The 14,388-nt window shown below is 45.5% G+C and overlaps 1 protein-coding gene across 1 annotated transcript in view; it reads left to right on the top strand.

The window, feature by feature from the left end:
* Positions 1–14,388, top strand: part of PAPLN (papilin, proteoglycan like sulfated glycoprotein) — a 53,124-nt gene that overhangs the window by 19,590 nt on the left and 19,146 nt on the right. The window contains exons 3-11 of the mRNA XM_075501500.1: positions 4,288–4,403; positions 5,752–5,812; positions 6,099–6,201; positions 7,134–7,264; positions 7,611–7,734; positions 8,499–8,579; positions 10,348–10,520; positions 11,064–11,187; positions 12,292–12,418. Coding sequence (XP_075357615.1) covers positions 4,288–4,403; positions 5,752–5,812; positions 6,099–6,201; positions 7,134–7,264; positions 7,611–7,734; positions 8,499–8,579; positions 10,348–10,520; positions 11,064–11,187; positions 12,292–12,418 — 1,040 coding nt within the window. The remainder of the gene's footprint in view (positions 1–4,287; positions 4,404–5,751; positions 5,813–6,098; positions 6,202–7,133; positions 7,265–7,610; positions 7,735–8,498; positions 8,580–10,347; positions 10,521–11,063; positions 11,188–12,291; positions 12,419–14,388) is intronic.

Here is a 14,388-nt window from a genome sequence, read left to right as displayed (position 1 = left end):
CTTTGTAGTCAACTTCCAATGTCAAGGATTTCCCACCATGTCCTCAGTATTGGCACCGAGATTTGTATCGGATCTGAATGGAGTCTAGTAACTATGTGGTGCAGCTCAAGAAATCGCGGTAAAAACTTTTCAGTGTCCAAAAAGATGCTTCAATTGCAGCTCAATGGACCAAAGCTATGTGACCTGCTGAGCTAAAAGCAAGCACTAGCATTGTCCAAAACCTCTCGGGCATAGCGTGGATATCAGTAACCATGTGCTTTGAGCAGCGACTGTTGGAGTGGGGTAACATGATGTTTTGTTGCTGCTTGTCAGTCTGGAAAGGCAGCACAAAGAATCACAGAATAATTCAGGTTGACTGTCTCTAGGCCCTCAAAGGTGCCCAGGGAGTAAGGGAAACACTAGGGGTAAGAAATTGTCTGGGATTTAGGTGGTTTGGACCTGTGACTGCAGACCTGCACTGCTCACTTTGGACTGTATAGCAAATTGATGTTTGCTTTGATAGCTTGCTAGTATTTGAGTTGCATTTGAGTTGCAACAAGGCAACTAGGAAATTATTCATGCTGAATTGCTAGTCCACATTTGGTTATATGAACTTGGTGGATCACTGCATGCCTGCAGTGCATCTGTCTGGGAAGCACAGTCCTCTTCCTATGCATAGTTTCCTATCCATCTCATCAGACTGACCAAGAAGTCTTTCAAGGACCTTTTTTAAAGTGTTCCTACATACTGCCAACGTTTCCTGTCTGAGTCAAGTCCCATTCATAACTCCTCTTCCAGTGCATGTTTCATAGATAAAAATAAATATTAAATGGTATATATTATGCTATCCAGGGCCCTTTTCCAGAATTCTTTTGTTTGTGTCTGATACATACTGAAATTATCTTTAAAGGCAAACACTGGAGTTCTAGTGACTCAGAGGCATAGCTTTTTTACTTGCCGGTTATATCAGATGCGGTTGGCCTGATAACAGCAGACGCTGCAACTACATCAGCAATGCATCCATCTGGGAACTGATGAAAGCAATGCAGTGTTCACAAAAATGAAATCACTGGCCTTCCAAACTTTTACACCACAGCAGCCTGCTTACCAGTGAGCACTGAGAGCATGTGGTGCCAGGGTCATGTGCAGCATCAATATCCCCAGAAGGTACACGTTTCTGTTGTCTTAACAGGCAATAAAACTAGATAGGGCAGTTGGGCATTAACTGACTGTCCATTCTGGAGCTTTTAGAAGTCAAGTAAGATGGCTGTATGCTTTCTCTGGCTTTTCCTGAAACATTAAAATATATTCCTATTGCAGATAAAGGAACTGCGTTCTTGTATGCATGCTAGGCTGAAGCAAGGGGGAAATGGAGCTGAGTGAATTGGTAACAGCGATGAATTTTGTAGATGTTTAGTTTGGGATCCAGGGCAGACTGGGATTTAGTTGTCCTGGCTGCCAGCAGATAAAAGCATTCCAGAGTCTGAAGAGAGCAGAAAGAGGCTTTTGGAACAGAAACTAGCTGATAGCATCTAAAAACATCTTGTTATCAGATTATGTAATAATAGATTTCTTATTTGTTATAAATATGCAGCTTTATGTTTGCCTGCATACACATGCATGCAGTTACTGAAGTAATGAGGACTGTGCACAGATTTCTGAATGTTGGAGTTTGGCCCCTATTAAAATGTTTCTCTAACACTGGACAGCTTTGGGAGGATTCTTCTGGCTGATGCTCCTTTTGGTGTATGCATAAATGGAGTGATACTGAGAAATGATTGTTCCTGCACTCTGCGGATCCATAAACCTTACAACAAAGAGTCCCTGCAGATTTTGCTCTCTATAGAAGGAATAAAGAGTACTACTTCTGTAGGAGGGATATTGGAATATTTATCAGGTTCGTGTGTGTGTCAGGGAAGGGCTTTCTATCCTAATTGTCTTCCAGTAATCTGACTTTCAAATGCTCTTCCTTTGGATTTTTATCTACGTGTTTTCTCCCTTATGCTGACTGAAAGGTCCCTTGTTTCCAGGGTGAGCTAACACTGCTCCTAGATCAGTCAGTTGATATAGAGGAGTAAGACTGCAGAGAAACAGAGTGGTAGCATGTTTCATTCTTTTGAGAGTAAGGGAGGAGGGATTACAGGGAGAGGAATTAGGTGTCTGAAAGAAAAACTTGGGAAAATAAGATGCCTTGCTGAAAGCTAAAACTCTGTTGATGGGATTACTCCCGGAAAGGCAGATGAGAATGCAGAAGACAAACACTGAGCTCAATGTCTGGAATGGAAGAATGGGAGAAGGGCTTGGCAAGGGGTCAGGAAGATGTTGACTTGTCAGAGAGAAGGTACGTAGAAGTGGCTGTAACCTGGGTAGTGCCATTGAGTGAGCAGGGTGAAGGCAAACAGAGTTAGTCTGAACCAGAAAACTTGTCCTGAAGGATTTTGCTTGCAGAGGTATTAGAAAGAATTGCACAAAACTTGTGTGAAGGAAATCAAATAGCACAGGCTAGGAAGAAAGCATTTCACATTAGAGCAATATAGGTAATAGGCAGGAAGAACTTGAGGTGACTCTGCAGCTAGATAGTCGTGGCTAATTTGGTAGTAAATGCATAAATATGATCGGCCAATATCTCTGACGGTTACTCTGCCAGCAGCAGGGAATTATTCCTTAAAAGAGGGTGAAAGAGAGAAGCAAGACTGTAACTCAGGGTCATACAGTCAGGCAGGGAGTACGCATAGAAAATTACAAAAACTGTTAAATGACAAGGGAGGATTAACCCTTGCATCTTGCCTGAGTTGGCTTCACTGGATAATTTATTACGCTAGCTCCTATTTCTAGCAGAGACCTGGATGTGTATGTAAAAGCAGTTATCAGTTAACTGAAGTGAAAATTATGCTCTGTAGGCTTTGGAAGGCTTTGTAGCCTTCTCTGTAGGCTTTGGAAAGTGACCTGGGCAGGTGGAAAGTGCTTGCTGAGTAGGGTTAATATCCCTGCTATGGTGAAATTCTCCATTGCTAGGATGTTCCTCCACTCTAGCAGAAAACCCTTACGATGGCACTTACTAGCTGGGTGGTCAGCAGGGAATAGCTTACATGAGGATGCAGGAGTGACAACGGGAAGGAATGGAAACAGAGCACAAGCAGGGAAACGTAGAGGATGGGAACGTGGGGTGCCGTGTTCAAGTCAAAAGGGGCTGTGTGAAACCAGAGAATGGATTGGGATCCAGACCCAGGGATTATGTAGATTTTGTGGAATACTGTGCGTGTGGAAGGGAGTTAGACTACATGTCAATAATTTTTTACCTTTTGTTTCTCTGCCTGCCCACTCTTCACTACCCCAAATGTCTAAGTGCCCAAATCATATGCATTACCTTCTTAGTTGTGTAATATATATATAAACTGCCCTACAGGTGCAGCTGCACAGCAAACCCTGTTTTTACAGAGTCACTCCTTGTGTAACCCTGCATTTACCTTCTTTTCCCAAGTGACATTAATCCTGTTGCATCTTGCAATTATTCTTTTTTCTCAGGATATTGCTATTCTTCCCGCTAAACCCCCATGTCCTGCTGTATGTGGATCCCATCAGCTGCAGTAGGCCCTTTTTTCCTGAAAATATGTTATTTAATGTGCTTCTAAGACAATGTATTTTGTTTGGTTCCATTGCACTTGTAACTTCTTGTCTATATTATCGTGCTTATTTCTCTTAATGTCAGTATCCATTCAGACTTTCTAAGCACAAAATTAATTAAGGCTGTAGCTAATGATGGCCCAGATCTTGACCTCACCATTGGACACAGTTGGGTAGGGGCAAAAAAGGTGCATGTATGGGATTTTGTTGCAGTAAAAAGTGTGTTCTGGGGCTTTCCTTACTGCTTCCTTTATTTCTCTTAAGTATCTGGCTTGGAGCCAAGGATTTGGGATTAAGTGGCTCTGTTGATCTGGTGTGGAGGGACAGTGCTGATAGTCCCCGAAGTAATGATTTGCCTTTGCTACCTTGCTGAGAGGGAGATGTTATCCTCTTTCAGATGGTTATTCAAAAGTGCTGAGATTCTGTGACTAGACAAACAGTAACAGTTTAAGGGAGATTATAAAGCTGGATGTACTATATGGCTTCAGGAAGCTAATACTCCTAGATATTAGCGGCTTCATGTTTCTGATGTAGTATTCTCTGCCACTTTTCATACTAGGAATACAGCCCAGCAAGACAGTCTCTTTTGCAAGAGAACACATAGGAGTTCTGCTTCATTTTCACTGCTTTTTTCCTGTGTTGCCGTGTCCATTTGATATGACCGTGGGGTTTTTTTATTTGCAGGGCCGCCGGATGAAACGGCAGATCGATGTCTGGGGGAGCTGGGGTGAATGGGGCAAGTGCAGTCGGAGCTGTGGCGGTGGAGTCAGCTTTCGGCAGCGGCGCTGCTATTCCCAAAGGTGAGGGCTATCCTCCTTTTTCTTTCTTTGAATGTGTTTTTCTGTTACTGAGCTCCTGCACTTACGTTCCGATATCCAGAACAAAAACAACCTAGTGTTTGATTCCAGGGAAATAAGTCACCTGAGTCCGCTTTGAGATGATCCCCAGCTTCAGTCTCGTCACTGCTGTTTTGAATAGTGCTCTCTTCAACACATCCGTGCTTTGGCTCCTTTGCTAGAGCACGGTGGTTTCTCTGTGAGGTCTGAGGCTGTGCAATCCGGTGATTGGGATGGCAGCAGCTGTTCCATCAGGTCTAGCGTGGCAGGTCTGCGGGAGAGGGAGAACAGTCCAGAGCAGGAGGTTTCTCTCCCGAGAGCCAGTGACTGTGCCAAGATTTTCTCAGACTTGTGATTCCCAGGAAGGTAAATTGCCCCAGAAGAAACAGAAGAGTGGAGCTGGCTCAAGCGGCAGTAACGCTGTGCCGTCTCATTTGCAGCTGGGTTAGATGCAGTGAGGATGATGACTGGGACTGCACCTGCTGGGAATGATGGACCTGAGAGATCCCGTTGTGGATAAAAACAAAGAAAAGGAAAAAGCCCCCAGACTCTCAATGATATCCTGAAAAAACCAGCCTCTTTATGTTTAGAGAAATGAGAGGGGTTTTTTTAATAGAAGAATCCAGAGTTATGGAGCACTGCTTCTTCCCACCCAGAACAAAGAAAGGTCTCTTTTGAAGGCTGCCGGTTACAGCATACACCTGCGTGTTATGGTAGACACCTGCCAGAATCCCTGGGGGCCTGTCTCTCCATTTCAGGAATGCTGAGGTATTAGACATTGGCTGGCTTTTCAGATCAATTTCCTCCATAACTGTTACTCTCCATAATCTCAGCTGGAGTCATTTGACTGGAATGAGGGTGTTGCACACTTTGCATGAGCATGTTTAGCTCTTCCTACTAATAGGCCTCGTGTGCACGTAAACAGCATGATAGATGATGTGCATACCTATTCTGAATTGGCCACTACCCTCCTGCTGCTCATAACATGTTTCTGGTTCTGGGAGGGACACCTCGACTGTTTGCTGGTGGACCAAGGACTAAAAGGTCTGCTTCCATTATTTAGTTGAGACATGACCCTGAAGAGCTGTATTGCAGTCATTCATGGTGTGTGTCTCATTCATGCCAGAAGGCAAACCATAGCAGAAAATGGCGCTAGAAGATGCCAGCTTGCTTTCATGGAAAGGAAATGCATTTTAGGAAACTGTGTGAGAGTCATACGCTCGATGTGAAGGTGATTTGTAATGTCTGCCATGAGATGACTTTTTGTGTGTGTATTCTTCAGAGAGCTTCATGTTGTTTTTCTGTCTTTCAGGACAGAAGGTGCTTCCAGTTGTGTTGGACCAACTCAAAGCTATCGGTCATGCAATGTTCAGGTACAGTGTTCTGTTTGTGCTCTGTTTTTTGTTTTTGCTTGCCTGTTGCTCCTTTTCCCCAGACAAACACTGTTCTTGTTCAGAAGCAATATGTCATTATTAGTTTCTCTTTCTCTGGTATCACCGGTGAATGCGGTTCATCAACAGTACCCCTTCAAAAGCATATTGAATTTATGCCTCTGGTTTTATATGGGAGCAATAGCAAATAAAAACCAATTTTTTGTTGTACACCTAATTTTCCTCCTTTTTATAATGGTCCAATACAAACATTTTCTCCTCCAAACAGAGCTGCCCAGAAGGCTCCCAGGATTTCCGGGCAGAGCAATGTGCAGAGTTCGATGGGGTAGAATTCCAAGGAAAGATATACAAGTGGCTTCCATATTATGGAGGTAATGATAAACATGTAGGGTTACACTTGATCCCTAACTATCAACGGCATGTTTTCAAGTGACTGTAATGTTTTTGACTGTAGTATCCTTGTAGGGTACTTCCTTAGCTGGAATGTGGGGGGGCAGGGAGCGGCATGGAAAAAATCTTTTTGCCAGCAGCAAAGCATTGCTCTCAGGAAGACACTGAATACATGGGCCAAGAGACAGCTCCCATTGCAGCAATACATAGTTGTCTTTTGTAACAGCCATTCTTTCAGAAACATTGCTCAAGAAAGCTGGAACTGGTTGCAGCTAGGTCCTAAAATATTAGAGAAGCAGAAGCTCTGCTGTGTTTTTCAATTTTGGCAAAAGAATATTAGCAGGGCACAGGAGAAACAAATGCATATAATTAATGAGTGCTTTAGAAAATATGACATCTCTTTCAGCTGGCCCATGCTTTCTTGAGGAACCAGCTCAGAAGGCAAGTGTAGGAACCAGAGGTCCTTGCTCTGAGCTTTGATATGTTATCATTCACAGTGGTTTAACAAATTACGAGGGATTTCAAGATGGATTTAAAGTTTTGTTTGTTGGCTGTTAGGATAACAGCTCCCTTCTGTTCTGTACCAGCACTTGTTCTCATTCTAGAAAGCCTTGTACTCCAAGGGAGCATAAGAACAGTCCTACTAAGGAATAACCAAATCTCCGCCTGACCCAACATCCCTCCTCTATCACTGGCCAGACAAGGTGCCCAAGGAAATAGTCACATACAGTGAGGCTTTACCAGGGTATTTTTCCAGCCCCCAGCTGTTTGTGACCCAGAAATTTCTTCAATATCTGCCACTTATTATCAGTCCACCCCTCTGTTTCTGCTTCTGTGATCCAAAACCAGGCTCCTGATGCATTATCAAGCTATTAGCCATACTATATAATGTTTGTTTTTCCTCTCCTACCAGCGCCTAATAAGTGTGAGTTAAACTGTATTCCCAAGGGAGAAAACTTCTACTACAGGCACAAGGAAGCAGTGGTAGATGGGACTACCTGTGAACCTGGGAAGCGGGACATCTGTGTAGAGGGAGCTTGTCAGGTTAGTCATCTTGTTGCTTCCTTCATTTACCATTGTGACTGTCAGTCTTTCTGTTGCATCCCTTTGTTCTACTTGGCCTTTCATAATAGCACCAGAAAAGGAGAATCATTCCGTTTCCGAGGTGCTGAGGAGCACATGGACAGCATTTATCTATCTGTCTCTGAATGTGAAATAGAAGATGCCAATTCTTGTCCTTTCTCTGTCAACTCCTTCCCTGCCCTATCCTGACTTCCCAGACTCCCTAGATTCAGGCTTTCTCATTAGATCAGTCCAGCATTTGGCCATTTTTTCTGTCTTTCCTCTGTTATTACCGTTTATTCATATCAATGCTCTTGTGCTCTGACAGGCCGTTGGCTGTGATAACATGCTGGAATCTGCCAAGAAGGAGGACAAGTGCTTGCAGTGTGGAGGAGATGGCAGCACCTGCTATGGTGTGAAGGGCACTTTTGATGTGCCCAACCTCCCCAAAGGTACAAATTATCTAGGTCGTTTGGACAGGTGAGAAGGGGAGAGTTAAACCTAAACTCAAGCTCCTGCAAGGGCTGGTAGAACTCACATGATTGTTGTAGGCAGGCTTGGATGTTCACCTGAAATGTCTGTATGGCATGTGGCTCTTTAGCTGCTTTAGCATCAGAAAAGGTATTGTATTGATGGCCTTGTCCTGGGAATCACTTCCTTAGTCTCAGTACAGACAGATGTACTTGCCATCCTGCTGGTCTTTCCTTGCTCAGTCTCCAGCAGGTGCTGTAAATGTGCCATATGAATATAGTTATATACCTCCTTCATAAGACTGTCCCCCTGTCCAGTGTTTTGACAGCCCCACCAGGATTGGTGCAAGGCTAGAAATGGGACTGCATCTTCTGCGTTTGGCCAATTTTGAGTCATTTCAAGATAACTGTACTTGTGGTCAAATTTCTCTGTGTTGAGCTCCAATATGATACTTGCTGAAATTCCAAAGATTTTAAAATCTAAAAAAATGGACATTGCACTGACCCCCATGCTTACTTTTCTGAGGTGTAGTTGGAACTTTTTACACATGGACTGACCTGTGGATAGTTTTGGGTGAAGCTATTCAGAATGCAGATAAAGTGATGGCTGAAATGCTTCAAGCCACCATCAAAAAGCTCATCCAGTTGTTCAGGCACCAATAAAACCAGGAGCATCTTTGGCACAGAACAGTGACTGTGTGGCATCCACAGACAGATATTGAATAATCCCCTTCCTTTTCTTTCAGGGTACAATCAAATCTTCATCATCCCTGTGGGAGCCACGAGCATCCTAATTAAGGAGGTTATGCCCAGCAGGAACTTTCTGGGTAAGACTGATGTCAGAACCTGTGTTTCAGTCCATTTGGATTCCAGCCATTGCGTTAAAATTTGGTTTTCAGGTATACTGGGCTTTGGGGTGTTTACCTGGAGGGCTTGATATGGCAGGGGGAAAAACTCTCTGAAAATCAGATCTGAATATTGAGTATCCTTGAAGTGTCAGTGATGCTCAACTCTGGCCTTCAGGTTTACCTCATTTTCTCTCCTGTGGTGACGTTTCTGTTGGGTGGGGAATAAAAAGACGCGAACCCTGTTCACACTTCCTGACTGGAACTTACATGGAGTCTAGTTGATATAGCAAAATTTGGCTATGAGTTCTGCTGTTTGTTGGTGGATGTAAACCCTAACTCCTCCTGTCACCCAAAAGTTTGGGATGGGCTTCTTTTCCCAATACATATCTTTTGGGTATTTGTCTGTACAACCTCAAATTCTGGTCATGCTGCAGAGGGCAAAAAGGAGGGGGAAATGTCCTCACCTAGCTTTCTGGGCAGGGCTGAGGAAATTCCAATGGAGAAAGCAAATACTCTTCTGCTTTCTGACTCTTCCATTGCCCAGTGCTTTGGACAAATCAGTCTGGTGGTTCTCCTTTGTAGAAAAGAGGATGCAGGACCAAAGTCTTTGTCTTCTGAATAGAGTATCTGATGAGCAGGATAGTGGCGTGGAGGCAGTGGGGTGTGAATCCCACATCTTAATGGCAAGCGGGACATAGGCTGTGCCTCAGTGACTAACAGTGGGGAATGCAGAGACAGGGCTGGAATATACCAGAGGCATTTGGTTGTGCAGCAAAATAGTGCTTGGTCTGCAGCAAAGCTGGCAAGAACCACTGTCTGAATGTGGAGCAGCTTCTGGCAGAGAGAGCATTACAGGGGGGACAGCACTGTTGGAGGATGATGGTCTCATTTTTTTGCCACACCTGTGACGCAGTGTTGAGTGGAAACAGGAGCATTCCTGTTGAGTTCTTATGGTCCTCTTTTGACGTGAGAATTCATGCTGTGTTGCTAGATGCTGCCATATTAGATTGTCACCACACTTAAAGGGTTACAGTACTGATGTAAAGGAGCTGGGGTTCAAATGGCAGAGCCAAGAGCTCTGCGGATTGCCAATACCCTGAAAGTCTAGAGCAGGCCCTGTCTTGTGGTATCACAGAATCAGAATCACAGAATCGTATAGGTTGAAAAGACCTTTAAGATCATCGAGTCCAACCGTAAACCTAACGCTACCAAGACCACCGCTACACCACGTCCCTAAGCACCTCATCCAAACGTCTTTTAAATGCCTCCAGGATGGCGACTCAAGCACTTCCCTGGGCAGCCTGTTCCAATGCTTGATAACCCTTTCAGTGAAGTAAAATTTCCTAATATCCAGTCTACTCCCCTGGCACAACTTGAGGCCATTTCCTCTCGTCCTATCGCTTGTTACCTGGGAGAAGAGACCGACCCCCGCCTCTCTACAACCTCCTTTCAGGTAGTTGTAGAGAGCAATAAGGTCTCCCCTCAGCCTCCTTTTCTCCAGGCTAAACAGTCCCAGGTCCCTCAGCAGCTCCTCATAAGACTTCTGCTCCAGACCCTTCACCAGCTTCGTTGCCCTTCTCTGGACACACTCCAGCACCTCAATGTCTCTCTTGTACTGAGGGGCCCAAAACTGAACACAGCATTCGAGGTGCGGCCTCTTTGAACACTGCGGTATCTGGAGAGAGGTGTCAGGTTATAGGTGTGTTAATTCACTGCCTTTTTTTCTCTGGCACGTGGGTTTGTCCAGCTGTCAAGAACGTGCGAGGGGAGTACTATCTGAACGGGCACTGGACGATTGACTTCAGCCGAGCACTGCATGTAGCTAGCACGGTTATGCACTATGACCGTGGCTCGGAGGGTGATCTGGCCCCAGAGCTGCTCCATGCCCGGGGCCCCACCACAGAACCCCTCGTCATTGAGGTAAGCGGCTGTGCCTGCTCCCCGCTGATGCTCTTGCTCTCTCGCTTTGTGTAGCAGCCCTCGCTTTGTGCAGTGGGAATGCATTGGTGGAGACCACTGGAGAAGTGACAGGGCCCCCCGTGAGCTCTGGTTCTGTTGCCCAGAAGGCAGCAGGGCAAGGCTTGATGTTGGCTTCCCGCTATTCCCTATTCCCTTGAGCTCTGACTTTAAGGGAAAGTCGAGTCAGCACCAAATGGGGTTGGGGCAAGGACAGGCTCTAGGGCACTGCTTGTTACAGTGTGCTGCAGGCCAGGCAAGGGTACTTACTGTTACAGGAGCAGCTGGGTCTTCTGACTCTGAGAGGGATGAACGCACCCTTCTCTGAAAAATAACGCTCTCTAGAGTAGCAGAGAAGGCAAGGAGAAAATGCAGCGTAGAGAATAAATGCTCCTTGAACGGGAGGGAAGCAGGTCAGCTTGAACCCCAAGACATGGTGGGGAAATGCTGCGAAGGGGAAAAGGGCTGCTGCTGTTACTTCCCTGATTTTATCCCATGCTTTCACAGCTCATCAGCCAGGAGCCAAACCCAGGGGTACAGTACGAGTACTACCTGCCCGTGCAGGGACAGGCCTCAGGTTACAGCTGGAGCTATGGTTCCTGGAGCGAGTGCAGCTCCGAGTGTGGAGGAGGTAAGGGGACAGGACCTGGTCTCTGGGCTGGTGTGGGCTTTATATCCGCACCCTGAAGACGGGGTGACTGTGTGCTGCTCGCTGCAGCTGCTTCCCAGCAGTCTCCTGCTGGAAGACAGCACAGGTATCTACAGCAGGCACCTAAGGTTTTGTCAAGGGAGGGTCACACATGGAGTCACAACAGGACTGTCCCCCAAGCCTTGTCCTGTCTTATTTTCCATGTCCTAGTCCCCAGACTTGTTACTAGGATCTGTTGAGGCTCTTCATAGGCAGCCTTTGTTTTATGTTATTCTGCTTCAGTTCTTTATGTCCTTCTCAGGCCTTTTCAACCACGTAAGAGGTCCTCTCCAAGCTGACCTGGCCTACATAACCGAGTTGCATCATTCCCCTCTACCATAGCCTGGAAGATTCCCTCTCTGCAGGGGGACTGTCAGATCTCCTGGGGTGTCATGTCATGTTCAGTTTACAGATTCTTCCATGAGCAAAGTTACAGTTTTTTAAGCTAAAAACAAAACAAACCAAAAAACCCCTATTGAACAAAAAAAACCCTCCAGCTGAAAGTATGTAGAGTTTCTATCAGCCTCTTCTGGTCTTCTGTGCTGATCGCCATTTCAATAGCTTTTGCCATATTGTGGTTGTTGAAGCTGATATTGTCTTTGAGCACTCTTATCCTGTAGGAAGCATGAGGATTTGCAAGTGTTTTCTCCAGTGTCCAGTCTTCACAAGACTGACCTTCTGGGTCTAACAGGAGGCCCCCAGCTCTGCTGCTGTATACTGCACGCACCATGCAGGGTTCCTTGATGAGCAATGTATGGATATGGCGCTTGCCGTGTGAGTCACAGTCCACTCAAATAACAGGAAAATGCCCCTCAGCTACACAGAACTATTCTGTTTCTCTTGCCCTTCCAGTGGACTCCTACTGTGGGGAGGCATCATTTGTACATATAGGGACAGACCAAGAACTGCACCTGACTCTTCCAGCTTGGCTGGGGCAGGTGTGGATTCTGCATGACTTTAGAAACTTGTCTGGCCAACACCAGTGCATTTCAAACCTAGTCCTGGGTGGCTTGTATTGACCAAGGTAGTCTCTTGCTTCTCCTTTAGGTTTCCAATCCCGCTTGGTGTTTTGTACCATAGACAATGAAATTTATCCGGACTATATGTGCAGGAATAAACCACAACCGGACAATAACCGGACATGTGGCCGTCAGACTTGTCCCCAGACAAAACGGTAAGATTTCCTTTCCTCTTCTGGACTCTGACTTCTTCCTTGGGTGCTTTTGGAGCCAGGAAAAAGAATGACTCTCTCAGTACTCCTTCCCGCCAGCATGGTGCTTTCCAAGGAAATATTTCACTTGTTGGAGAAAGTCCAAGACAAAGTATGGTGATAACACTGTGATGAGCATTTCTGTGTGCACAAGGCTTGTTATGTCCTATGTTCATTTTATAGACCAATTAAATTTGCTTTCCAGCGTGTGATTGTGGAAGATAGTCTTCTAGCCCATGTAGGAGATAGGAAACAGATCCTTTGGTTTGTGTTCTCTTCAACTGGAGCTGGCAAAAACAGAGGAGTAGGTCAGAGCTGGTGTCATTTTATGTAATTTCTGCATTCCCAGGGTCCCTGCTCTTAGAAAGGGCTGAATCCTGGAATCTTTTTGTTCTCCAGCATTTTCAGACCCCTTTACCCATTTCCACCTTGTCCCTGGCTGACATAGCCTTGCAGTTGGCTTCACTTGGCTCTTATGTGGGCACCCAGAGCTGTAAACAGAGCCTTAACTGTGTGTCTCGCTGTGTATCTGGTGTATCTGAATACATGGTAGCCTGTAGCTACTTACTTTAAGTTCTTTAAATCCTTTGTTCTGTGTATAAAGGACTTCTTACGTCTATCTGCCGCAAGCCTGGAGTCACAGTGGAGCACAGAGCTCTCAGATGAAGAGGTAACAAGCAGGAGGAGGTTACAGAAAGCACAGGAAGGCAGCTGCTCTCCTGCTCTCCACCCGGTTGCCCACTGAAGTCTGTGGGGGTGTGGGGGCTTTCCTCTTTAGCACTGGTGGTAGCAGTGGGTGGTGCTTTGCTTTTGATCCTTGCCAGTGAAAATGATGGTGGAGGGTGCTGGCTGGCAGCTTTGCTTAGGTGGTTGTGCATGCTCCTGGTAACTTGGCTCTTATGGGACTGAGAAGGGGACAGTTTTTTTCATAGCTTTTGGCTGCTTATCCTGATAATGTTTTTTTCTCTGGAATTAGGGTAGAGAGGTGAAGGGATGTTCTAGAAGATTTCTGTTTGGTTTATCAACATAAATAAAAGAACAGAAAGGAAAAGAGAGCATGATGGATTGGGAGGCTGAAGCATTGGCCAGGATCCCAGAGTCCCATAGCAAAAGCCTCAGAGTTCCTCAAAAGCTCTTCTTTCTTTGGCATGGGCCCTACAGCAGGCAGAAAAGTGCCTGTATACTGTGATGAATACAAGGATGTGACGGATACAATAATTACAGTGTACACTGAGGTATGAGAAGTAAAAAAGATCAAAACCAAAACAGTTGTCCTTCAGCAACCTGCTAATAGCTTAGGACTTGCAATGCTTTGCCCTCTGATGAGGGTCCCAGCCTTATGGTTGACTTTGTCTTACAAAGGAAATGAAACAAGTGTCAGACAAGATGTCTTGACTCATAATTGAAGGAAGCTGTAGGTGAGCCCATCCAGTTGATACAGCCTTTCTAAAACTGTACATTTGCTTTACAGTTGGCAGAATACAGTTTGGGGGGGGTTTTTTACCCCTACTGGACCTTCTGAAAAATCTTGATCAATGAATTTGTTTTGTTAGCCCTGCAACCACGTCGCTCTAAGTGGCTTCTACTTGCTGTAGTTGTTCCCTTTCCAAAGGCAACATCTTATTTTACAGCAAAAGCCATTCAGTTTTGGGCTGATATTTGCAGCTTTAACAGTAAAGAAGGGTATCTTAAGGAGATGAACATGTCCTCTCTTGGCTGAGTCTGCTGTGGAGTTTCTGGTAGGGTGTGAATGTGAATTGTCTGGCTGAAACTCAGTTTAGGGGTGGTGAGGACAGACCAGGGAAGCAGCTGGAAGGCTAAGGGAGAAAACATGAACTGCCTTCACGCCCTGGCTGGGGCTTACCTGATCGCAGATCACCATGATGCTCCCGCTGCACCACCAGTGCCGTTAGCCTGCGCAGCACGCTGGAGTC

The sequence above is a fragment of the Mycteria americana genome, chromosome 5, assembly GCF_035582795.1.
Source record: "Mycteria americana isolate JAX WOST 10 ecotype Jacksonville Zoo and Gardens chromosome 5, USCA_MyAme_1.0, whole genome shotgun sequence".
Classification (NCBI taxonomy): Eukaryota; Metazoa; Chordata; class Aves; order Ciconiiformes; family Ciconiidae; genus Mycteria; species Mycteria americana.
The sequence above is the reverse complement of the archived record's forward strand: the minus strand, read 5'-3'. Positions and strand labels throughout refer to the sequence as shown.